At 37.7% G+C, this 26,359-nt stretch overlaps 2 protein-coding genes across 2 annotated transcripts; one reads left to right on the top strand and one right to left on the bottom strand.

Moving 5' to 3' along the window:
• The first annotated feature begins 1,904 nt into the window (after positions 1-1,904).
• LOC105058424 (LRR receptor kinase SERK2) lies at positions 1,905-19,997 on the top strand. The gene is given in 13 exon segments (XM_010941359.4): positions 1,905-2,091; positions 3,649-3,772; positions 12,604-12,736; positions 12,926-12,997; positions 14,467-14,610; positions 14,698-14,769; positions 14,941-15,006; positions 15,085-15,155; positions 15,289-15,429; positions 15,820-16,161; positions 16,833-17,227; positions 19,445-19,664; positions 19,667-19,997. Coding segments are annotated over 12 exon segments (1,815 nt in total). The 5' UTR covers positions 1,905-2,091; positions 3,649-3,705; the 3' UTR covers positions 19,759-19,997.
• Positions 19,998-23,936: 3,939 nt separating this feature from the next.
• LOC105058423 (uncharacterized) lies at positions 23,937-25,827 on the bottom strand. Its single transcript, XM_073249645.1, is given in 4 exon segments — positions 23,937-24,234; positions 24,538-25,344; positions 25,347-25,526; positions 25,529-25,827. Coding segments are annotated over 3 exon segments (1,086 nt in total). The 5' UTR covers positions 25,638-25,827; the 3' UTR covers positions 23,937-24,234; positions 24,538-24,547.
• Between the last annotated feature and the right edge of the window lie 532 nt (positions 25,828-26,359).

Below are 26,359 nucleotides of genomic sequence, written 5' to 3' on the forward strand. Positions count from 1 at the left end.
ATATAGATGTATCATTCTGTTTCAGTTTTTGTTAAATAAACCATCTAATCCATGCCGTAACTGCTTAGACTGTCACAATCTAAATCTTTGCTATCTGGATACGAACAATCATATAAATCGACACCCAACGGACACCCAGCTAAACCCAAATGAATGATCATAAAGATCACACACCAAGATTCCAAGTTATCACAGCCTTCGTAATAATCTTCCGATGGTGAAGTTTCTCATTGGTCATTGGCAAATCCACTCTACAGTGAAGTGGACTCAATAAGACATGTTTGAATTCCACATCAATATAAAAACAGATTAATAACTAATGGATAAACATGCTGACAGTATATTGATGATTATTATTATTTATATAATCCATCTAATAATGCCTCGGTATAACCTTTCAGTCAATATGTCAATGTTGACGGAATAACACACTCAGTCCAACCACCGCTGGCGACCCATAAATATTAAAGTTTGTTCGTGCCATTGGCTGGGTGCTAAGAAAATTATGGTGATTAGGCCCCGGTCTAGGGGCTTTGGATCCGGCCTAACCTACAAAACTCGCCCTACCCCTTGCTAAGATATTACAACGTTGCAACATCATGAGAGAGAGTGATTGTGACTGCTTTTTAAGTTGTTAGTGGGTACAAGTGGCAATTATTGCTAATGCCTATTTGAATATTCCAATAGACTTTCAATTGCTCAGAAGTGGAGGCTGCCTACCGGCACTCCGGCACCCATTCATCAGCAAGTTTGGTAAGGAAGTAGTATGGTACATCCATTCACTTTGATGAAACCGCAAATGATTATAGGGACATTTGTCACTCTGAATAATTTAAAAAATGAATGGAATATTTACAGTTTTAAAAATCATAGGAGAATTTATCCTTACCAAAGTAAAGCATATTTCCAATTATCAAGATGAGGCATCTAGTCTGAGGAAATAGTTTTAATTGCAAACAGCCATAGAAAGGATAATATTTATTGACTTAGAGGTATCAGACCATTAGGTTACTGTGTGAGTAAGATTTTGACTATGACTGAGATGGAAACATAATTTTTTTCACATGCACCAACCTCTATTTGGACCATCTCTCACCACTCATTATCTCACCCCTATCCCTGTTTGTCTAGCATTAGACTGTATTTCTTTGACTAACTAAAGCTCTTGACCTTCCTGTCATTCTCATTCATCCCGCTAATTCTACACTACTTATAAGTCGATAAAGATGTTCTGATAAAGATGTTTTGCTTTTACCGTCATTATTTGTGATTAATAGCTAAATCATGAAATACTTTCTAATAGTGAACTACTTGGCATGTATTGGGACACGTTGATGTAGTTTTTTCTTTGAAATATTTGATGCTACCTAGCACTTTAATGTGCGGTGCATTGTATCTATACATAATTCATCAAAGTTTATGATATGTTAATTTTTCATCAAGCCAACTCTATTCCATGATTCTTCGTAAATCTCTCCTCATCCTCCTTTGCCAACCTTGTTGCATCTGGGTGCATGCCAATGCACAAAAGGTCCAATTAGCTTTTTTTTAACTTTAAATCAGCCAACAAGCAAATCTAAACATGCCACTCTGTCATTAAATTACTTTACTAGCATATGTAGGTGGCAAATGCGGTGCTAGTTCAGTCATTACATACAAAAATGGTAACCACCACATCAATTTATACCAGGTTGGACGGCGTTGAAGCTGTGACCCACCAATCAGCCGTTGGATCACATAAATGCTCGACAGGCACCGTTGGATCCCGGTTGGACCACACCCGGTTCACTGTCCGACCGGGCGCTTATTGGCGACTTGACCATGCCAGCTCGGCAGCAACTCTCTCTAGAAGCTTTCTTATATTTTTTTACTTTTTGCCTCGTGGGATATGTGCGGGAGTGGGCACTGTAAGTGCATTCTCTCTGGAATGATACCGGGGCTCTGAGAAAAAGGCTGCGAATGGGGAAAGGTTTGGCTAAAAGTAGGGCAACCACCGGGGTATAAAAGATTGCTTTTGAATTCCAGTGCAAAACGAGCGAGGAGTAAAGATCTCTGTCGTTCTCGGTGGAATCGATTTCCACCCCCTTCCAGGTATAGAGATCTTGTTTTTCCGTTTAGTTTCTTCTCGTTGCCGGTTTATAGCATCGGATGGAATATGTTTATGTTCTTTTAAGTGGATTCTTGTTAAAAATGGGAGATTTTTGGTGACGAGCGTATCTTTCTTTTTTTCTTTTTGATTTTGGGTGATTTTGGGAGGATGGGAATTTCGAAGATTTTTGAACAGAAGTTGTGTTTTTTTGGGCTTTGGATTCGTTGGATGATTGGAAAGGTTCCGTTTTTCTCCCACTGTTTGAATTATTGAAGATTGCATCATTGGTTCGGAGCACGTTTTCATTATGCCATGGCCCATCACAATCTCGTTGTTTCTCCCACTTTTTTTTGCTTTTTTTTTGTGTGTGTGTGTGTTTTGGGTGACTGTGAAGTTGAAACGCCTTCTGTTTCGTCCTGTTTTAGCATCCATATGTTGTAGCTACAAATTGCTATAATATTTTGAGAATAATGGTGGGAGTACCACTAATGAGAATGTTGCTCTGTCAAAGTGTTGAGAAACACCTGTTGAAGAGTTGAACTCAGAACCTCCTTCCAAGTGAAGGACGGATGCAATATTAGGTTGTAACCCAGTTTGCGCACTATAGATAGCTATAATAAACAATGAAATTTCTAGCTATGTATGGAGAGAGTGCCTAATGAAAATGGATATTGAAAATAGGTTCATAATCATCAACTAGATTCTGGCATATGCGTTGAACATGTGAGGTAGTACTCTTTTTTTTTTTTTTGTTATTAACATTATTTGTTAAATTCGCACTCAATTTTTGGGAGGTGCACTGCTCTCGTGAGTTACGTTTATTTAAGATGAGAATAATTGCAGCATCATGGAGATGGAGCGATGGGAAGTACGGAGCTCCATGAACAATGATAAAAATGTAAAACAGTAAAAATAGAACAAAGGAAAATAGAATATATGGACATGCTTATATCTGTGCTGTCCGCATTCTAATATGGTGAAGTTTTGGGATCTTATTGGGTGAGCTTGATCTATGTGGATGCTTATATGTGTGCTGTCCACATATATTTGTTTTTCTTCCGTTTGATACTTACATTAATATTGTGTGATAGAGTCTGCCTATTGTTCTTTTTCCACATGAATTGATGATACATCTTCCTTGTTCATTCCAAGACTTGCTCTCAAGTCTCAGATACAATTGTTTCCTTTAAGATATTTCGTATAGTAGTGTTTCATAGCTGTGATTCATAAACGAAATTGTAAGTAATAGCTAATAACTATAAGGTATGTATTTGTTAACGGCATAGTGATGCATATGAGCCTCTACAAACATCCTGTTATTGAATTCTTATGTGGAACATAGGATACTTGTGTGGTTCATGTTACTTTTGCAAAATACAACCTAAGAACAGCCTTTTGATGTTCATTCTGTTACTTCCATCATTCCCTTTGAAATTAACTTACCTGGGGGAATCTTTACAAATTCATGTTTCTTTGTTTCCTTTTTTTTCTTTTTTTAACAAGACTCGTATACTGATATTTTCTCTGTTATGTTTATATTGATCACATGTCACTACTAGGATACTGCCTTCCTTCAGACCACTTTAACTAGCACAAGTGAGAAAAATTCAAGAAAGATGAAGTTGATCATTGTACTGTTCGTTGTGGCCGTTCTGCAACCTTTTGCTGAATCTGATCGTCAAGGTAGTTTTGACTTCTCTTTATTATCTTTTAAGTTTAAAAATAATTAAGTGTGATTCTTTGTTTGATGTGGTCTCCTTTTAGGATGAAGTGATGCCCTTCTTCTTTTGCATGTTAGTCTTTAACATGTGATTGTTTTTGGTATGAATTCATGGAGGTCCTACATCTCTTTGGAAGAAGTTTATTAACATCTTTTTCTGGCTTTCCCCTGATTATTTATAGTAGCGAAGGAATTCTTGCTATTTATTCGGTATAGTTTTTTACATCTGTATGAGAATATCTCATTGTTTGGTTCACTAGTAGCAAATTGTGTAATGTACATACAGGATTGTTTGTGAAGGAACTTTTGGTCAATTACTCTGGATCCTGTTTTGGTGTTGTTCATTTACATGATACTTTGGCACCAAGCATCACACTAATGGTTTAAGTATTGAATTATGCTGTTTAAAAGAGTGATTGAATTTATGATTGTATTTCTTTTTCTCATTTGTTTGATCATCAATTTAGGTGATGCTTATTTTATCATTTTGTTGATCAATTTTCTATTATCAAGCAACCATTGTATTTTGATGTGTGATATCCTTCGTTTGCCTTTTGACAGTCAAGATTTTTAACATGAACAAAAGATTGTTCTTGTTTGTTTTTTTTTCTTTTTTTGTATCAAAATCCATCAATGTTTTATGTATTCTTGGGCTAGAAAGATTGTTTTCTTAGAATACTATGTTTTGGACATGTAACTTTGCAGCAATTGCTTTTTCAAAAACATTGGTAACTTAAAATGAACAGTTAATAAGATAGAAGTATCGTTTTGGTGTTGGTCATAGTGCTATGCAGTTTATAAGTCTGATAGGGATGCAGTGGTTCTGATTTCTAGAGAATAATTGCATCAGACGTCATTGTGAGATGGTTAAAAATAACTTTTGGTGTGTTCAGATCTACATCACAATGCAACTTAGTAGTTCTACTACAGTGATATTCCAATTCATGAACCGCATTTCTTAGTTCTAAATAGTAAACCTCTACTTGGAGTTACCCGAACAAGTCTGTCTTCCCTTTTTCTTGAATACACTCAAGTGGGTGGTTTTTGTCTTCCATTCCTTCTACAACCTGTCGCTTTTCATGACATTGTTGTAGCATGATCTCGACTCTTTACTTTGTAGAAGTTATACATGCAGAATCAAGGGATATGTGTTGAAGATTTTTAGAGATATTGTCATTAATGTGTTTTTACTGACATTAATGCCACTTATGCTTCTCTAATACCAAAATATTGAAGAAAAGGCGTCAGATTTGTATGGACCTATATGTTTATAGAGCTACAGGATTAATCTGATATTTGTTGCCAGAGTGCTTGAAGCCAATTTATGGCAACTGATTTAGCTGCCTTAAGTATTTGCACAAAAGAGGTGTAAGTAAGAGATTACTTTTTCACTGTGTACTTAGTAGGATATGCAAGTTCAATATTGGATGAATATGAGTATGATACTGGTGATTAATATTGCATTGGGGCATATTTGGGAAGGACCGGATTATGCATAGATGAGTTGACTAGGAAAAGTGTAAATTAATAGATGATCTAAAGTTACCATAATTGTTGGAAGGCTAAGATTATATGGCTCATCATAGCTCAACATTATACAATAATAATATAGGCCCTCAAAGGATATGTTCTGGAACAGAGGGGTAGGGTCAAATGGGGCTTTGATGTTTGACATGGAGCACCACCAGTTATCCATTGTCATTATATAATAGAACTTCTATTTTTGTGAAACTTATCTGCAGAAGTTACTCTCAAAGTTTTCCCTGATTTCTTTTGATAGATCGATAGTCTAAGAGTGAATCATCATAAAACATCTCTAGCAGGTCTTGATGGAGGGTGGAAAACTTGAGATAGGTGGAAAACTTGAGCTAGGTGTCAGGCTCTGCAGCCCTCTGCGAGAAAATGAGAGTAGAGAGAGATAGAGAGAGGGGAAGAGGAAGGAAGGGAGGTTGTTGGAGGGCCATCGGGTGGCCACCGTCGCCCCTATTTCAAACCTACGGCGACTGCGAGATATATTTGGGCTGTTTGACGGCCACAACCACCATGCAGTGGCCTCCCCGCCATCTTTCTCTCCTTCCTTTTCCCTCCCTCTCTCTCTATATCTCCCTCCCTCTCTTCTCGCATTTTGTGGAGGATCGCAGAGTCCTAGAGGCCTCGGTAGCCCGCTGATGGCCACCTTCGGCCTTCCTCTCCTTCTCGCCCCTCTTCTCTCTCTCTCTCTTTCCTTCTCTCTCCCTTTGTTTTCGCCAGTGTTTCGAATTGAACACCCGAACCACACTGGCTAGCGGCTAATACGGTTTGGCACGCCCTAAATTGTCCGGACCGGTTCGGTGAACCTTGGTTCATATTGCTCGTTCTAGTGGTATTCGAAACCTTGATCTAAAAGTGATATTGTATGAAGTGGAGATGGAGGAGTAAAACAATTCCCATCTGATGGATTGGAACAATTTATGCAAATGAAAGACCAAATGCTTGGGATTTAGAGACCTGAGGTGGGGGTGGAAGAGCATGATGGGGTAGATTGAGGGTGGGAGATTAACAATATGCTCAGAATGACATTATTTGTTTGCAAATGGTAGCATTGTACTTGGAATATGGAAATGTAATGCGCAATGGTTTCCATCAAAATTTAAGCTCTCATCTCAAGCCAATCTAGGATTGATTTCTCACTAAAAAAGATTCTTATAATGTGTTTATGGAGGTTGATTTAAATTATTTTTTATTTCATTTGGAAGAAAATGTTTTTTACATCAATTCTCTATTGTTGTTTTATGCGGAGTATTTGGCATACTAGCAAATTATCGAGTGCGGTGAATGTCAAAGAAAATTTAAAAAAATCAAATAAAAGATAAAAATAACACAAAAAATTATTAATTGAATAAACATAAAAATGAAAATGCACAAAATAAAATAGGACATACCAATAGAAAAATAATAAAATGAGTTGATGATGGCTGATGGATGAATGTAAATTGTTAAATAAGCTCAGTTTTCTATTGGTGTACCATTTGTTAATCTCTTTTTATGGAATAAAATCAATCTTAATAGATGGCTGTAATGCCTATCTGAATGAAATAAAGGAGAGGCATGTTTATTTATGTTAACATAGGAAATTGACCGGAATAGAGTATAGGCACGTACGTGTGGTAACTTTGAGATATTAACCTATTTTGATTGGAACATAGAAGAAGCATCGATATTTATATAGTGAGATGTGGTATTAATTGACTTGTTCAACCAATTCTATCTTAGCTACGGTATCTTTGTGTTCTTCATATTTTATGTGCTTGTGAAATGTGGAGAGAAAGAGACTTGAGAAAGATGGAGTAAGGATGTTACACAAGGATTTTTGTACCCCTTTTCTTGGTGCTGAGTATGTTGAGAGAAAAGTGATGGATGGAGTCTTGATTGAATATTCCAAAATTCCAACCTCTTCTCTTGGCATAGTATAGGTAATAGTTAGGTTTACAAAAGCAAATCAATGCTTCTGCTATATAGGGACAATGAGGGGTGACTCATTTGCTCAACACAAATTAGAGGGGGGAGAGAGAGAGAGAGTTGGAAATATACCCTCTTATGATTTTAGGTAATATTTAGGTTTACAAAAGCAAAGCAATGCTTCCGCTATATAGGGTAAAGTTTTATGTGCCGATGGGAGAGGGGGTTTTTCAGCCTGTCCTGTCCCGTTCTTATGAGAAAATGGGGCTGGGATGGGCTCAGAACTCCAAAACCCAGAAAATGGGGTTGGGATGGGCTCGAAACTTCAAAATCCATCTATACAGGGAGAGAATAAGAAAGGAAAAAAAAGGAAGAAGGAAAGCTAAAGAAAAGGAAAAAAATGAAAGGAAAGAAGAAGAAAAATGAAAAAAAGAAAGGAAGGAAGAAAAAGAAAGAAAAGAAAATGAAAGAAGAAAGTTAGAGGAAAAAAGAAAAAAAGAAAAAAGAAAGAAAGAAAGAGAGAAAGATGGAGGATATCCATTGAGATGCATGACCGTGATTGCTGTCTGGACAGGACAGGCCTGGACGGATGGGATAGTGGGACGTCCCGTTTTATGGAGAAATTGTGACACTTTTGTCCTATGGGATTTAAAACCTTGATATAGGGATGTTGTGGTCAAGGGCTTGGGGCTCGGGTGGGTCGATCTCTACTCCCGCATACATAAGGTATTGTTCGCTTCGGCCTTTGATCGCTATGGCATGGTGCCTTACGGTTTTCTCCTTCAAAAGATGCCTCATGGGGGAGAAAAGGTTCTATCCCATATAAGCCAGAGTCTCCAATGATTCACAACCAATGTAGGACTAATGATGCTTTCCCTCCTACCACAACATAGCCTTCCAGTCAAGGGGGATCTGTGCAAGGTTGCGGAAGGTGCATCATAATCCGTCGAAGGTACATAAGCCCTTCCTCTAGCGTCAATGTTGTGGTCAAGGGCTCGTGGCTTGGGTGGATTGTCTCTGCTCCTGCATACACGAGGTATTATCTGCTTTGGCCTTTAGCCACTATGGCATGGAACCTCATGGTTTTACCCTTCAAAAGGTGCCTCACGAGGGAGAGAAGGTCCAATCCCATATAAGCCAGAGTCTTCATTAGTTTGCAACCAATATGGGACTAAGGATGCTCTCCCTCCTATACAACAACAGGGACAATGAGGGGTGACTCATTTGCTCAACACACACAAATTAGAGGGGGGGGAGAGAGAGAGAATTGGAAATATACCTTCTTATGATTTTAGTGGGATATCTAGAAAGAAGTAAGTCAGGATTTTTCAAACAACTATAGCTATGAGTTACCGAGAGTGCAAAACATGATTTTGAGTAATAATGGTGGTGTTTGGAACATTGGCTCTAGAATTTGCATCTAGTTTATTGAGGGTGCTGTCAATCTTGTGGTTGAAGGCAGTTGCTTCTGTGATATTCTTTTGTTTGCCTGTCCGCTTGTCACCTTAGCGGCAGATCTTGGCTATCTTCTCCTGTTTGTCATTCCTTCTTCTTACTTTTATTTTTCTAATAATTATTGCTGCTGTCATGGAAGAAAAGGCCTAACTTGCAGAATACAGGAAAGTTGGTGTGACTGAGTGACAATGGCCCTGAGCAATACAAACAGTAAACCATGCCAAACACAGAAAAATGGAATGTAAAAATTGGTGTTCTCCCATCTCTTGAAGCATGCATCTTCATGAAAATTGAAATACAATAATTTGGAAATTACAAGAAATTACAGATGCCTGCTTGTTTAGAGATGCATATCTATTTGCTTTTTTTTGTGTGGTAAGCTGCATAAGCCATGGATCTCTGCTGCCTCTTTTCTCATTGCCAATGACATACACGAAGGTGGTTCATCTTATTAGCAACTACTTGAGAGTCAATGACGAGATTATCAATGATATCAAAAGAACACTTGACTGCATGTATGAACATCTTCCTTTTGTACTTATCGTATAGATGAAATCCATTTTTTTCCTTAACATTGTTTAAAAATTAAATAGTGTAGCAATATCATGTGAAAAGGTCTGCTGCCAGGAAGCAGTGAGGCTGGCAAGGAGATCCTGATATTGGTCAGGCTTATACCATGTGTGTGCAAGCTTCTGCCTAATTTGTTGCAGTAGTGCTCTATATAGGAACGGTGGTATTAATATTCCGTGGATAAGACAAATTTTTCCCGGGGTTAATATGCTTCAAATTGCTCAAGATGGTTATCGCTTTGGCTACCTTGACATCCTTTTTGTAGCAGCATAAGCTCTATCACTAGATTTTAATCTGCTATAAGGTTGCCAATGTGACCGTAGTACTAAACTGTGTAGGTCCACAACCAACTATATTTTCCAGTTGCGTTTCTGGCTTGGAATTTTTTTGCATGCTTTTGTTCTCCTTTGAAGTGCCTCGGTTTGCTTTGTGGCAGATGCAGGAGTTTAGTTGTCAGTATGTTGAGCAGAGGCTGCAGTCTATGTCTATCAAAGCTTTTCTTTTTTCTTTTTTTCTTTTTTTTTTGGTTCCAGAAAATTTCTGCCATAATGCTGGGCTGGATACTCTTATAGGAGGTTTTCTATAAGCTTCGCAGTATGTAAGCTCCTGCTTTTTCTAATAGATGCCAGGTGTAAAATGTGATGTTGCAGTTTTATTAGAAAACCAAGAGAAAGTATGCATGGCGTCAGTTGGGGGGTGACAATTGCCTATCTAATTCATTGCAGGCTAACTGGGTGGATATGGGGGCAAAATTAGGATTTTTTTTAGGCATTCACTGTATTTGTTTGGAGCAGGGTTTGCCGTATCAGACTGAACCGTCCGGTACGGGGCGTACCGAGCCGGACCGGTCCCTTACCGGTCCGGTTCGGGCCTGTTTTTCGGAAAACGACCCCGAACCGCACCGAACCGCCTGATTCGGTGCGGTTCGGGCCCATACCGTCTGGAACTGGGCGGTATAGCTCGGTTTGCCATTGGTTTGGGGTGAATCGAACCGTACCGCCCAGAGGACCATTTCACATGGGGGAGGGACGAAGGTGGGGGCCTTTTCATGTGGTTGGGGGGAGGGAGGGGAGAGAGAAATGGGCGTGGCCCACTTCACATGGGGGGAGGGCCTGGTGCTTTAATAAGCACCAGGCCTTCGGTGTTCTTTGAGAGTTCTCATAGAATATCCATGGTCGTGGGCAACTTAATCGTTGAGACCTCTAAAAAATTAGAAAAGAAGGCAAAATTTCGTGAAATTGGAAGAGTGATTTGAGAAGAGACTGATCTTTGGTCGAAGGTAAGATAATCTGTTATTTTGTTAGTAAATTTTTTTTTTTTGTTTTTGTTGTTAGAAATAGGATAAAAATGAGGTAAAATAAAAATAGGAGAAAATCATGCCAAAATTTTATGATTTTGGTATGATTTAATTATATGTGATAGATCTTTGGAAGATCTACACGATGACACCAAAATTTTTAATTTTCGTTAATTATATATTTTTTAAATATTTTTAAATATTTATTTATTTAAAAATTAAAAAAATTTAAATTTTAGAAAAAAAATTAGAGTTTGGGAATCATGTTTAGAATGATTCAAGCTACTTAAATCTAATTTCAATTTTTTTTCAAATATTTGAAATTAAAAAATTATTTTTTTAATTATTTAAATTAAAAAATTTAATTATAAAATAAAAAATATATAAAAATAGTTTTATATTTTAGTTAATTTAAAAATATTATTTGAAGCATATAACATATTTATTTTGAAATTATAAGTTTTAAAATAATTATTAAAATTATTTTAAAATTATATATAATTATTTTAATTATCATTAAACTATCGTGTTTTGTTATACTTGCATATATTTTAATTATATATATACTGCGGACGATCTTGCACGTGGAGTAGGGTCCATGGATGTATTTGGATCATCCTCGCATTATGGATTCTATTATCCACAGCCACCTTATGATCCATATGCATATGGTGCATCCGAGGCATCATCTTCTAGTGGTTACTACCCTATGCAGTCTGGAGCATCTTACGGATTAGATTTTGCTACTGGCATATTTGGATGGGCTCCTCCACAACCGTACCATCATCTCGAGGATATTTTTCAGAGTCAGAATTTTAGCGAGAGGTCTGAGATGTCTTACAATCCAGAGAGGATGCCTTATGGGATGATGAATATTCGAGAGTACGGTGCAGCTTGGCTAGAGGGTTGGACTGATATTCCTTCAGACTATGTTGATGATCCAGACATCTACGAGCGTCACAGGCACTCGACAAGAAATTAAATGCAGAGTACATCTTAAGGTTCGTATATCAGTTATTGCGCTTTGTACTTAAATATTTAGATATATTTTAATGCATATTTTATATATTTTTTTTTTAGTTTTAAGATGACATAGTTGAAATATAATGTAAATAAATATATGTTTGAAATTTTGGATCAAGAGTCTTTGTACCGCAACCTAACTCCAAATTGAACCCAAATATGTCAATAATATGCAATATAATGCCATATTGAGGTTGTATTTATCAATTATTAACTTCAAAAATCAAAAAAAAAATCGAAAAAAATATTGTGTACCAGTACATCTAGACGTACCGTATGTCGGTACGGTACTATATCGTACCAGTCCGGCACCGGCACGCCATCCGGTACCGGTACAACGAACCTTGGTTTGGAGTTTTAGTCCACTTAACTTTCTTAATATCATCATTTTCGACCATGATAAGAAGAAAAATCTGGCCTTATTTCTGGTACACTTTGTTGATCCATTGTGTATGAAAAGGAACTATGAGTATTTGGGAAGAAAATGAAAAAAATTGAACATGGTCTCAAGGGCTGCGAGTCGGATGGGATCTGCTCTATCTGGTGAACTGGGAGTGGAGATTGGGGTGTGACTGGGTGGGTATTGGTCTATTAGTTATGGGTCATAACAGTTTATACTTTGGGGTAGATTGGAGGCTTGTCCAGCTTTTCCAACTTGATGGTGTAGAAAAGAACTAATTAAAAAGTACCATAAGGACATTTAATTGTAACATAATACTTTTCTTTAGCCTCCACCTGGAAAAATATTTAACTTTTTCAGGAAAGAATTAAGCTTCAGATGCATCTGCTACTTTAAGATGATGTGTATATTGGGTAGGCAAATGATGATCAGACCTTGACTGTTGACATGCTTATGATGATATTATGTGCATTGATGAGCTTTTATTAGCAAAATGTAGTTGATGAACTGCTTTGTTCGATTATTTTCTCAAAGTTGATATAGTTATTTATCTTCTATGCATTCTGTTTTTGTCTAATTTTGTGAACTTATTAATATTCATGTGTTTCTAGGAGATGCATTAAATGACATGAAGCGTAAGTTAAATGCCAGTGGCAGTCAGCTTGTTGATTGGAATACAAATCAAGTCAATCCCTGCACATGGAACTCTGTTATTTGTGATAATAACAACAATGTCATTCAAGTGTAAGTTATTTCTTGATATCTCAGTTCCTGTTTATTTATTCCTCCCAGATGTTTTTTTGCTATTATGGTGTACGTATGCATTGCCAACTTAATCATGTTTGTTGATTTCTAGCTTATCCTTTTGCTCAGAACATTGCCTAATACAATGCCTTGCTTTTATTTATTGTTATTGTTGCTTTGTTTGCGCAGAACATTGCCTAACATGGGATTCACTGGAACCTTGTCTCCAAGAATTGGAGAGCTGAGCTATTTAACTGTATTGTAAGTATAGTTATATGTTTCCAAAGATTTTGAAATCTTCATGATATCACCTTACCTTGGTCTACACTTGCAAAACTTAATCCACCTATATGAGGTTAAATTAATGAATCAAAATACAGCTCATTGAAGTGTGGAAACTTTCTGCAATTGTTTCTCAACCTGAAGTCAACATACTACGATACAATACTGAAATTCCTAGCAAAGCCAATTTTTGGCAGGGTTTGGTGTATGATTTAGAAGGCAATCACGGTTACAAATTGTAAACTCATGCAACTAGGAAGTACACCTACAAGATTAATGCTACAAGCAGGAGCATAGATAAAAGATAAAAAAAGGCATAATTGGGTATGGAAAACTAGAACTTTCTTTTAGGTCTATTAGATGGAGCCAAATAGAAAACGTTGTGAAATCTCCTGGAGCTCACACTGATAACCAATTCCTTGTTTGTTCTCTAGTGGGTAGAAAGGCTAATTACCTTTTCTTTTATTCTATAGATTGCTGATCTTGACCTAACTCAGTTTGCTTGTACATGACTTTTGCGTCAGGTATTTATGATATCCTTTTAGTTACGTTATTGCGGCATTGCTTCATAAAAAGAAGATAGCCATCCACTATAATTCTCCATTTGAGGAAAAAGAGATTTTTGTCATTGTAAAGGGCTATAGGGAGAATCATTATAGTCAACATGTGCTATAATTAGTTTTCCAGAAGGAAAAGTTACTTTGAATTATGTGTTGTTTCTTTTGTTGATACATTTGAGTATCAATAGCAAGTCAGATGAGGAAAATTTATATGTTGCCATTTGTTTTTTAAGCTTAATATTTGAATATGCAGTTTGGGCATCAAATTCATTGTATTGCGGGAGTTAGCATATAATAATTTGATTAATCTAAGTAATTAGCTTGAGAACTGTCTGCATTGATAGTAAAGCAATGCATTATAGAAATACAAAAGCAATGAGAGAAGGATCACTAAAGAGCGGGATTAAATATTCCCTGTCCAAATCAGGTTTGTTCCAGGAGGAAAGGAGTGATCCCATGTACCTTTGTGCCTATGTTATATGTTGAATTTGCTATGGAACCCTCCTGTCCTCACATTCTAGATTTGTAAGTCTTTTATGAAAGTTACCATCAAGAGCATGGTACTCCCTAGAAGGAGAGGGATGCCAACGAGCTGACATAACTTCCATCAGCATCAACAGCATGGTTTTGAATTTGCACTAATTGATTCTGAAAGAACAAAGTGTGAATAATGCTTTTTATTCACACGTGTTGTGGGAGTATAGGCTTGTAAATCTGTACATTGATGCTTTATTTGTACATACATTGAGCCTAACAGGTTACATGGGAAAGTAATAACCAATGGTTTTGTGTACATGGAGCTATTTCCCCTATTAGAATTACTGCATCATTGCAATCATCTAGCGCTGGTTCCTCATTTCTCTCCTAACTTGATGTATAACCATGCAGGTCCTTGCCAGATAACAATATAACTGGCGGAATACCAGAATCATTTGGAAATTTATCTAGTCTGACAAACTTGAATTTGGAAAATAATCTTTTAAGTGGAGAAATACCCGCTTCTCTTGGCAGGCTTTCGAAGCTTTCAATTTTGTAAGTAGGATCATAGCTTTGACTATTTAAGTCAAATGTTGGAATTAACCTCTCCTCATTTTTGCATTCATTTAACCTTGTGATCAGGACTTTGAATCAAAACAAACTTACTGGAAATATTCCTGAATCCCTTTCAAACCTTCCAGGCTTAAATGACATGTAAGTGCTACCACTAATGATGCTGATTTTGGGTCTGCTTTGTAAGAAACCACAAAATTGTGTTTTAATCTGTCTTCGTGCTTAGATATTTTTGACAATGCTAAGCATTACTTTATGTTCAGAAATGTTTCTTATAAATCTGGACAACCACAATCTGACTTGTGTTTGCAGTGGTCTAGCGTTCAATCATCTTAGTGGTCTAGTACCAGATCGTCTATTCCAAGTAGCCAAATACAAGTATGGCCAGATCTTTAGAATATCTGGATGCAAGCGCTCCTATCATGGCTGTTGATCTGATTTGGTTATTTCATGCAGCTTTACAGGTAACAATCTAAATTGTGGCTCAAATTTTCCACACCCTTGTGCATCCAATGTACCTGGCCAAGGTAACATGTGCTGTTTGTTGTGTCCTTTATCTGGGTTAACTATATTTATTGGGAAAACCTTTTACTTTGGGAGGGGAAACTTTGTGCACTTTGGCTCCAGGCAACAGTCCTTATTTTTGATTTGTCTTGACAGGAGGATCCAGCAATCCAGAGATTGGAATTGTGCTGGGCAGTGTTGGAGGAGTAATAGGGCTCCTTGTTATAGGGGCTGCATTTCTGTTCTGTAAGGTTAGGAGGAAAGGTTATCGACGGGAAGTTTTTGTAGATGTTGCAGGTCTGTCTTTTCATTTAGTCGTTAAATTAGATGGTTCACCAAGCTTTGCTTTGGAACACTTTTATGCGTATCTAAATGGTATTACTGCACTTGGTGCTTTTGTCTTTTCTCCCATTTAGTATCCACTTCAAGTGTTCTGAATTTTTGTTTTTCCGCATCTAACTCTTTCTCCATCATGATTAAATTTTTCAATACATTTGCAACTTAAGTCAAACCGGAGAGGGATTGGAAAAAAATTGCTGGCTTGCCCTCTATCTATTAATTTTGCATGACCTCATGTTAAAGATTGCAATGTCATTAAAATGGTTGTTGCCATGTGATTTTTCTTTTTATACATAAATTTCATGGAGCAGATGTTTCTGACAAATTGCAAACACTTTTGACATTTAGGTGAAGTTGATCGCAGGATTGCATTTGGACAGTTGAAGAGATTTGCTTGGCGAGAATTACAACTTGCAACAGAGAACTTCAGTGAGAAGAATATTCTTGGACAGGGGGGTTTTGGAAAAGTTTATAAAGGAGTGCTTCCAGATAACACAAAAATTGCTGTAAAAAGGTTGACTTATTATGGAAATCCTGGAGGGGAGGCTGCATTTTTACGTGAAGTGGAGCTGATAAGTGTAGCTGTTCACAGAAATCTATTGAGGTTGTTTGGTTTTTGTACAACACCAACAGAACGGCTTCTAGTTTATCCTTTCATGCAAAACTTGAGTGTTGCCTACCGTTTACGAGGTACTAATGCTGAGACAACGATGAAGTTACCAAATTTCTTTATTCCATAATTTTTTCCCAATATGTCATTCTTTCTGCATGAATTCTTTCTGATTTCTTCCCCTCTATTAAGATGGGAATTTGTTGCAGGGGCAAGAAATATTTGCTCTAGTTAGGGCTCTACCCCTGTTCTCAAACATTTCCATTTTCATGTGAAAGTATAATTACGCCAACGAGTAATATAATGGGCTTAAAACTTCATGTTGACCTTGATATATTCAAATGGAGCACTATATGGTAATGCTACATTTTGGTGGGTAAGGTCTTGAAGACCATCAATGCTTCAAACTGTCATAAGAAGGCACACATTTTGAACATAAGTTCTTTAACACTTTTTTTTTTGTTCCAAGAGTCAAGTGGTTTGTCATATTTAGTGAATATGCAACATTCTTGGACGAGTGGGTGCCTCCTGAATCTCACCTTAGCATGTTCAGTAGCAATGGTCTGGCATGCAACCTGAATTGATCAGTATATATAAATAAGTCATGCATGTGATGCACTATAATTCACATTTAATTCTGTCATTTACTCACAGAGTCCATTGGAGTATCACTTTTCAGGTAACCTAACACCTGCTATCTTTATTGCTGTTGATTTCTGATTGCATGTCCTCAATGCCTTGACTAGTGCAGACTTTAAACCTGGGGAACCAGTTTTAGATTGGCCTACAAGAAAAAGAGTGGCTTTAGGCACTGCACGTGGTTTGGAGTACCTTCACGAACATTGCAACCCAAAAATTATACATCGTGATGTTAAAGCTGCTAATGTCTTGCTTGATGAAGATTTTGAAGCAGTTGTTGGGGACTTTGGCTTGGCAAAATTGGTTGATGTGAGGAGTACATCTGTGACAACTCAAGTTCGTGGGACTATGGGCCACATAGCACCTGAATATTTGTCGACTGGAAGGTCATCTGAGAAAACTGATGTTTTTGGTTATGGGATCATGCTTCTCGAACTTGTTACCGGACAACGTGCTATAGACTTTTCTCGCTTGGAGGAAGAAGATGATGTACTCTTGCTTGATCATGTAAGTTTGCCTAGCTCTGCTGAATTACATCTTTTCACTTTTGAGAATCACCTGATTTCTTACAATGGTTATGTCATGATTTTTTTTCTCTTCGGCATGGTTTTTCATATTGTTTAAGTATTTCTCATATTATAAACTTTTCTAGTTTCAATAGACATAGTCATATAGTTGATACTCGCACTGCAAGTTTTTCTTTCAGCATTTGTTACCAAAAGATGCTAGCCACCACTTTGCTGTATTTCTGCTGTTTACAGTACAGAAAAGATAATCTAAACACTTTGCTATTCCAAATTGGTGACTTTCTTGATTGTCTAGGTCAAATGACTAAACTACTTTGTAGACATATGGGTTACTAATTCTCATTTGTGCGTCTATGTATTCATGGTAGTTTGTATTAAATTATACAGATCCAATATTTCATGTCTTCATGTATGTATGATTTATAAATGATGTATTCTATGACTTGCATCCTCGTAAATGAAACAGGCTAATACATTAATAGCTTAGATGATAAGAATCTATACGATTTGTACAACTCAGATGACGTATTACTTGTACTACTATTACTTATATTGCTTGCTCAAAAATTGGCATATCATGCTTAGCTTAGGCTGAATTATCACCTCTTGGTGCATATTTTTGGAGGGTGTTGTTGGGAGTACTTAATTTCAGGTAATAGCAATTCAACTTTTAAATATGGGCTATTACGTATTCATCACTTGAAAATCAGTATTTGCGTCTCTCCCCCTTCAGTCATCCTGTTTTTGCAATGATATCCATCTTTAGAATTTTGCCTGATGTCGTTAATAAGTACCAATTTTAAGCTTTAAATGGCTGTATTACTCTTTTGCACCAACACCCCTGAAAAATTTTAACATTCAATTTGTATCATGAAGTTATAATTTGCATATATTTTTCATGGGTATCAACCCAAAGGGTAAAAGAGTCATTTTATAGTTAAAATAAGACTTGTTACACTGTCAGCCAAAAATTTAACTTGAGGGTCATCAATTCCAAAAAGGATGAATTGAGCTTTATGTTTGCAAACAATGATTTTTGATTAGTAGATATAATCCATATCTGCAGGGATAGGTGAAAAACCCCTAAAAAATGTAGGAGAATTTCTATCATATGATACATGTTGGAGAGTTCATCATATTTAGTTAAGTTTTATTTCTTGCATAAAGTACAAGAATTGTAAAGAATTGGATATTAAGATCGTATCTATAACATTGCATGTCTGAGTTTGCTGATACTCAGCAAGACAACAGTATTATCGTAAGGCACGCCTAATCTTGAATGGTGCAAGATGTATGGTGTTTTGGTGCCCGCTTGTCCTTCACCCACCATATCATTTACAGTATCACCCTAAAATTCTGTGAAGCTGTATTGGGCTTCTCTCACTAAGCAACAGCGCCAGGTAAAGATACATATCAAAAGAGTGGTCACCATCAAGGTGAGAAACTTACTAAAAATATACCAATATCATAAACTACATAGTAAATATATACATTTCACATGCACATAGTTATTGGGCATATGAGATGAACTGTAAAAGTAGGAAGGCAGGCAAAAACTTGATGCCATTGCTTTTGAACTTGAGCCTGATCTTGGACATATGTGGGTTTTTGGATGTACCAGAGAGGAAAACCTGAATCAATTACAACCTGTTGCGTTCTTGGAAATGGTTCCATAATGCTTCTATGTACAACATACCAGGTAATTGCACTGAAAAAGTATGATATACTTTGATGCAGTCTGCAAGTTCTTTTTCTTTTTTTTTTTTTCCTTTAGTTTCATAAATTTTATCCTTTTTTACTTGAAAATTGGATTCTGTCCTATCTCGTTTTCCAAAATATCAACAAGAAGCAATTTCTCTGCCATAGGATGAGCTACACATGTTCTCAATTATGCACATGCAAGAAGGCTAGATTAGTAGTATAAAATTTTGTTGGCATGGAAGAACTTGGTTACCATTGACTTCTTTTAGGGGTGTTCATCTCAATCTCATATAGAATGAGAATAGTTCATTGTTTGCCCTTTTGATAACATGTAGATCTTTTTTTAAATATATATATATATATATATATTTATACAACGAACCTTTAAATGTTTGTTTCTTGCATATGCAGATAACTGTTGTTATGTGCTATTCAGTCTAGTTACTTATCTGTAGCTCTTGATGATTTGCTAGTGACTGTTCTTTTGCAAACCTAGGTTAAGAAACTAGAGAGGGAAAAACGATTGGATGCTATTGTCGACCGTAACCTGAAAAAGAACTATGACAGCCAGGAAGTGGAAATGATGATTCAGGTTGCTTTGCTTTGTGCCCAAGCATCACCGGAGGATCGTCCCACAATGTCTGAAGTAGTTCGGATGCTTGAAGGGGAGGGGCTGGCTGAGAGGTGGGAAGAGTGGCGGCAAATTGAAGTTTCACGGGGCAAGAATACGAGATGATGCAACGGAGATTTAACTGGGATGAAGATTCTATGCATAACCAGGAAGCCATTGAACTCTCTGGGGGAAGATGAATTGAAGGTGGAATTACAATCAACTTGTTGTTAGGAATGTGAAGAATGGTGAGAAAATAGTTTCTTTTCTTTTCTTCCTGCTTTGTTTTTGTGAGTGTTGCTGTGCAGGCAGAGGCTAAGGGCCCTCTAGGTACATGCCTCTGCCTTGGTCCCTGGGTCTTCTCTTCCTCAAGAAGAATCTCACATTTGTACAAATCCTATCATGCTTTTCAAATTGAAGGGAGTTTTGCATGGAGAAACCCAACTTTATCTCATTCTGCGAAGCAGGTCACTTCTGTTCTTTCTTTTGAAGAAAAAGTCCACTTCAAACTTCCTTGGACCATTGTACCTTTTTCCTTATGACCAGCTTAAACACATTCTTGTGTGCGCGCTAGTCGACCATATGCGTGTTTATTACAATTATGTGCATACTGATTATATATTATATGTAAAGGCATAAGGATCTGGTAAAGTTTGAAATGGACGGTTTCTGCAAAAAAAGAGAGTTAAAAGGATTCACTTTTTGCAAAGATGAAATTGCTCTGGATTTTTTTTTTTCTTTCAAAATCTCCTAAACTGAAAGTATTTTGACGCTGAAATCCAACCATTTATTTTACTTGTTACGTTTTCAAGTGCTTTTGGTGAATTAATTCAGGTTGTAAAATTTGATATGAGAATATATAGATCCTATGAGAGATAGAATAGAGGCTTTATCCATTTATGGGAGAAGAAATTTCTTTGATGTTTCAATTGCTTTTAGCCTAAAGTATTCTAAACATCCAACAGAAGTCTATTGTTCTTTTTGAGAAAACAAGGGTCCCATGGTTAAATGTGAAAATTTTCATCTAGTTCTATATTTTCCTTTCCTTTTCCTTTCTCTTCTCTCTAAAAGCTTTGCTTCTTGAGATGAATGATTACCTAGGTGTCATCTCACAACTTAAGCATGTAAATGAGGTACAGAAAGTGAACTTCTAGCGCTCATACTTCGGGCTATCGTGAAGCTGTAGGGAAAGAAGTGCCATAGGTCCCAAGACCATGCTGGGAGAAGATTTAGAACAGAGCGCAGAAAACCGATGGGACTTCAACTATTTCATCAGAGGACTAATGATGAACTTAGATAATTTGTACCGTAGGAGATGACAGAACTTCGAGAAATCGGTCATATTTTGGAGAACAATAAAATAAAAGGGTGTGTATTATGTAATCATTCTAGCGATCACTGTTAGATAATTTTAAAATATTGAATAATCTTTAAATTATTTTCTGCATTTTTTTAATGATTTTAAAAGGTTTTTCAGTTGGTGTACCATTTGGCAAAACAATATCTAATTGGAAAATCTAAAAGATCAAAGCATGAAGGGTTGTGCTTTGCTTAGTCCTATGTTGAATAGGTTAATACAAGTCTACTTGCGTAATATAGGGCAGAAGATTTGCACATTCTTTTTAATTTCTTTCTATAAATTTTTTTAAAAAAAATTGTTTTATCAATGTAGATGATTTTTCTGGTTGATCTTTTAGATAGAGATATCGAGGATTAACTTTCTTGGATAATTCTTGGATAAATTTTTCATTCATGATCAAGTATTCCTAAGAAACTTCTTATTTGTTTTAGAGTTTGCATTCCTGGAATTTTTAAAAACTTGTCTAGAATCTGTGGTTCCATTTACAATTTTCCTTCTTAATACAAAACCTGGATATCCAATATCTTATTGTCAGGCTCAATACCTTTTTGGTAAAAGATAGCTTCATTTTTTATGAAGCCATTACAGAATGTTGTTTATGTTCTTTTCTTATTTTAGAGAAAACAAAGACATCGTCTATATAAACTACGCAACATCCTTTATGCGATTGTAACAAATAATCCATCTTTTGAAAACCTGAGAGGCATTTTTTAACGCAAAAGGAATTATACAAGTTTGCCATCCAATTTGTGCAAGGAGTTCAGGTATCTGTATGAAATATTTTTTTTTTTACCATCTATAATTTAAGAAAGAGGGTGCTGGGGAAATCACTTCTTATCATCTCTAAGGTCGAAAGAAGTGAAAAAGGATGCAAGGTGTGTTTATTATTCAATTTAGTAATCAACCCGCATACTTTGTTGACATCTTTCATCCAATACATGACCCCATTTATGCAAGCACAAGAACCAGTTAATGGACAAAAGCTTATTTCACCATTGTTCTCCACGAAGGAGGAGAGCCTAAAGGTAGGCATTTCACAATTCCCTTCGGATACACAGATTGGATGCAAATTATGCACCATATACTCCTTTCCGGATGAACATGCTATCCCATAACAATCAGAATGATCAAATAAACATTATTATTTCCTAGTGTCGGAACACAGATGAAATCTTTAGTTGCAACTTCCACGAGAGAGAGATTTTATTTCCATTTAGAAGAACATCTGCTAAGAGTTAAAATTTGGAGTTGCAACCACAAGCATCTGATGCATCATAATTCTTGGTTAGCAGCCAAAAATCCTGCATACAAATCTTATATGATGCATTCCCAAGTCCCCAGGGACTTGTATAATCATGGTGATGGTGGGTCTCCATCCTTTCCCCTCGGAAAAATTCTTGGAGGCTGTCTGCAGGCAAGTCAATGAGAAGTTTGGATATCCACGCGATAGCTGCCTTTCTGCTACCATTAGCATTGTAGGCAGAAAAACTCTCTCCCGTCTTCAACATTGTAGCCTAAAAATTGAGAAAAGCTAGCTCATCCACTTGCTCATCAGCTGTAGTATAATAAAGGACCATAACTGTATCCTTAACTTTAAATGGTGTACATACGCTTGTAGGTCCTAAAACGAGAAAACTTGGTCTAATATCAAGTCAGAAACTACTGCTACTCCAAGAGGCTGACAAGCTATTCAGGGACATACTCGATATGCGAGATTTGCCAGGAGACCATATGGCACCACATGACTCCATGATTGGATATGGTCTAGCCAGACGTTTAGTACAAGGGAAATCAAAACACATACTTTTTTGCCATGGGATTCTCACTCTTCTAAATTCAGAGCCAATAAACACAGAGGATACATCTGCTCTGATATGGACTTTCATATTACCTTGTTTAACCTGTCTCAATGAAGAAGAAGAAGAAGAAGAAGAATTTACCGAAGAAGAAGAAGAAGAAGAAGAAGAAGAAGAAGAAGAAGAAGAAGAAGAAGAAGAAAGGGAGGGGGAAAAACTTGACCCTTCGTCTGCTTCTTAGTTGGAGCATATTTTCTGTATAAACTGTCTATTAGAGATCATAATGAGTCATGGAAGTAACAATCATAAAGAGGTGCTTTTACAGCTTCAATTCTTTGAGAAAGAGCAAGAAAGGCAGATTTTTCAGTTTGTGGAAATCGGCACAGGATGTTTGAGTCCAAAGAATATACGTGCAGGCAACATAGGAGCCTAGAAGTTGTATCAATCAAAGCAGAAGAGGGAGTTTGTAAAGATGAAAAACAAGAACTTTCTTTTAAAAAAAAAATAAAAATGGGTGGAAATGCCACAAGGAGTTGAACTTGGGATTTCTTCCTAACGCTAACAATATGGAGAGGGATGCCATCTGCCGAAGCAAAAGGAGAAGTTGGCAACAAAGAGGGGTACTGAGAGTACCTAATGAATTCTCCCTCAAGGTGGGTGCCTCTCTCAGCCAATTTTACTCATTTAATTTCAGCCGTTCTACTTGGTGGACAATTGTGGCTATCTATAGCTTAAATCCCTTGTGATCCTTATAAATTTATGCTTATCTTCCCATAGAATGGAATCCCAATGTCTATAGGCCAAGAATGCAGCCTATTGCATTTTTAACTTTTTGACTTGCATAGAATATTGAGGTCAATTTAAGATCATAACAAGGGCAGTGCCATATGTCATATAGGTTAACAATAAACACCAATGAAGTACAATAGAAACTACAAATGTACTGAACATTTTAATGAAGATTGAGATACAACATGTAGAATGTTGACACAAAAGCCATCTTTTATACCTGAACTTCCATAACCAACATTTACAGATGTTTCATATGTACAAGTTTTTGAACTTGGTTTCCTTGAAGATGAATTTTCCGCTGTCTAATACTACAGGTCAGATTCTTATCACAAAGTAGAGGATCAACATAAGCCCCTATAACTTGAAACTAGGGTTGTTGTAAAGTATAACCTTTAATATCAAAGTTATGGCAGCAGAACCACACATAAAGTTATGCTAGATAAGTTCATTGAAGCTTGTATTTATCATCTGAGTTACATCAGGACATAAGTGCCACAATGAGCTGGATCAAAACTTATGTAAACCTAAAAGAACCTGCAACCGAAAACACAACAGTGAAGATCAAAGTGTCACAGCTGCCTCCACAATGATGAGTAAGACAGATGTTAACATTCACTTCCTGGGAAACAATAATACAAATATGTCTTCCATGAGACTATTCCCCGGATAATCTTCATCAACACAGAGAAAGGACTGTAACCAGCAGGAGCCATTTCCTAGAAACAAACCTTTCAGGAGGGCAAAGCAGGTCACACATAACCTCATTGTGTAATAATCCAAAGAAAAAACAATGAACACCAAAAACATTCCCAACCAAAAACTACATCTAAGAATGATCAAAACTAATCACATCAACCCTTAATCCTCTGCTTTTATGAATGTTGTATGCCATTAAAGCTCCAGTTAAAAGAAACCTATACTGCTGTATATGCTCGGGAGAGTGCAGGAATTACACAATGAAGCTCTTATTACAAACACGATAATTCCTAATTTAGAACAAAAAGCTTATAACAGGATGGGAATACACTCACCAGTTATATGCTAACGTGCCGGCCAATTAACACCTTCCATCCCTTCCAATTCCTTCATTAACCTGCGAAAGAACTCGGGATCAAGACCCTCTTCACCAACTGGCTCATCTCCTCCCCTTCCAATATCCTCTCCTCCTCCCGCCACCAATTCTTTCTCTTTCCCCTTCTCCTCCTCCTCCTCCTCCGTCCCGACAGCCGGCAAGTGCCCTTCGAACAGAGCGACATGCCCAAAGAGCTTATCCTTCCTCGAGAAGCTCGTCCCGCACGAGCACCGCCACCGGCTCTCGCCGCAGTGCTTGAGGTGGTTCTTGAGGTCGGCCGGCACCGAGAAGCTCTTCTTGTTGCACCGGTGGCAAGAATACATCTTGGGGCAGTGGCTCCTCTTGAAGTGGTTCTTGACGCACACCGCCGACTTCAGCGGTCGGAACCGGCTGTGGTGCCGGTTACGGTTGCAGCCGACGGATGGGCACGAGAACCTCAATTTCCTCCCGCCGCCGTCGTCCGGCTGGTGGCGGTCCCGGTCCGGTGGCTTCGAGAGGGCCTCTAGGGTTTTGAACCGGTTACCGTGGGCCCGCATGTGCATCCGGAGGTTGGCGTCGCGCTTGAACCCCTTGCCGCAGATCTCGCAGAAGTGGATGTGCTCCGCCAGCAGCTCCGCCACGTCGATCTCCACGATATCGCCATCCTCCTCCGCCGCGTCCCCATCATCCGGAGCCGAGCTCGACGGATCCGGGTCGGAACCGATCTGATCGGCTAATTTTCCGGCTGCTGGATCGATGGCGGATGTGGGGGCGAGGTCGACGGGTGGGAGCAGGCGAGGAGGGCGGCACCGTTGAGGATGGTCTGGTGGACGGCGGAGGCGATCTCCGCGGAGACGAGCTGGAGCTGGTCGTCGTCGAGGGGGGCGCGGCGGCCGATGGAGTCGGAGAGGACGTGGCTGAGGGATTCCATCTTCTGACCGAGGACGGAGAGGTTGAGGAGAGGAAGGCGGGGTCAGATCTCGCCATGGGGGCTGGCCGGGAGTCACCGTCGCGCGGAGCGGAGCTGGGATCGATTCCGGCGGAGGTCTGGCCGGGATTTCGGCATCCGGAGCCGATCATCGGTGCCGACAGCTTTGGGAAGTCCGGAGCGGAAAAAAAAGCGGGACTTTTCTTGGTTAGGGGCTTTATAGAAGGGGACGGCGGCCGCCGGCACAGTGGTTCAGGACCACTTCGGTGCAAGGATTCCCAGTCCTGCTGGAAACAGCGTTGTTTTTTGTTTTTTGGTTTTTTTTAATTTCTTAGGATTGAGCTCTTGATCTGATCCTGTCGAAAGAAAGCTAAAATATTGACCCGGTTTGTGCGTGTGGGTCACGGATCTGCCGCTGGCTGCGGGGTTAATGATCAATCCATATATTCTTGATATCACGAATATAGAAATAAAAATATAATAAATAAAAAAATATTAATCATAAATAAAATATTTAATTATTATGAACAGGGGCTTGACCCGCCCCCTTTATTTAGCAATAACCTCTTTATTTAGCAATTAAAGAATCTTGATTTGTAGATATAATTTCGAGTATCAAGGTCTTGATAACTTTAAAGTAGATGGGTCTCTCTATCTTTCTATTAAAAAAAAAAATTATAAATTAATTTTTGTAGATGATTCTTGTGGGCCTAGGATCAAAAAAATGTCATATGTAACTTATAAGATTATATTTTTTTTTTCTTTTTCATAACATATCCCACGTAAAGACTACAAAAAGAGAAGTTGGGGAACTAGAACTTTTAACTTTTAAGTAATGAAAGATTTTCTTATGAAGTTCAAGACAATTTCGAAG

Source organism: Elaeis guineensis, chromosome 15 (genome assembly GCF_000442705.2).
Source record: "Elaeis guineensis isolate ETL-2024a chromosome 15, EG11, whole genome shotgun sequence".
In the NCBI taxonomy this organism is placed as follows: Eukaryota; Viridiplantae; Streptophyta; class Magnoliopsida; order Arecales; family Arecaceae; genus Elaeis; species Elaeis guineensis.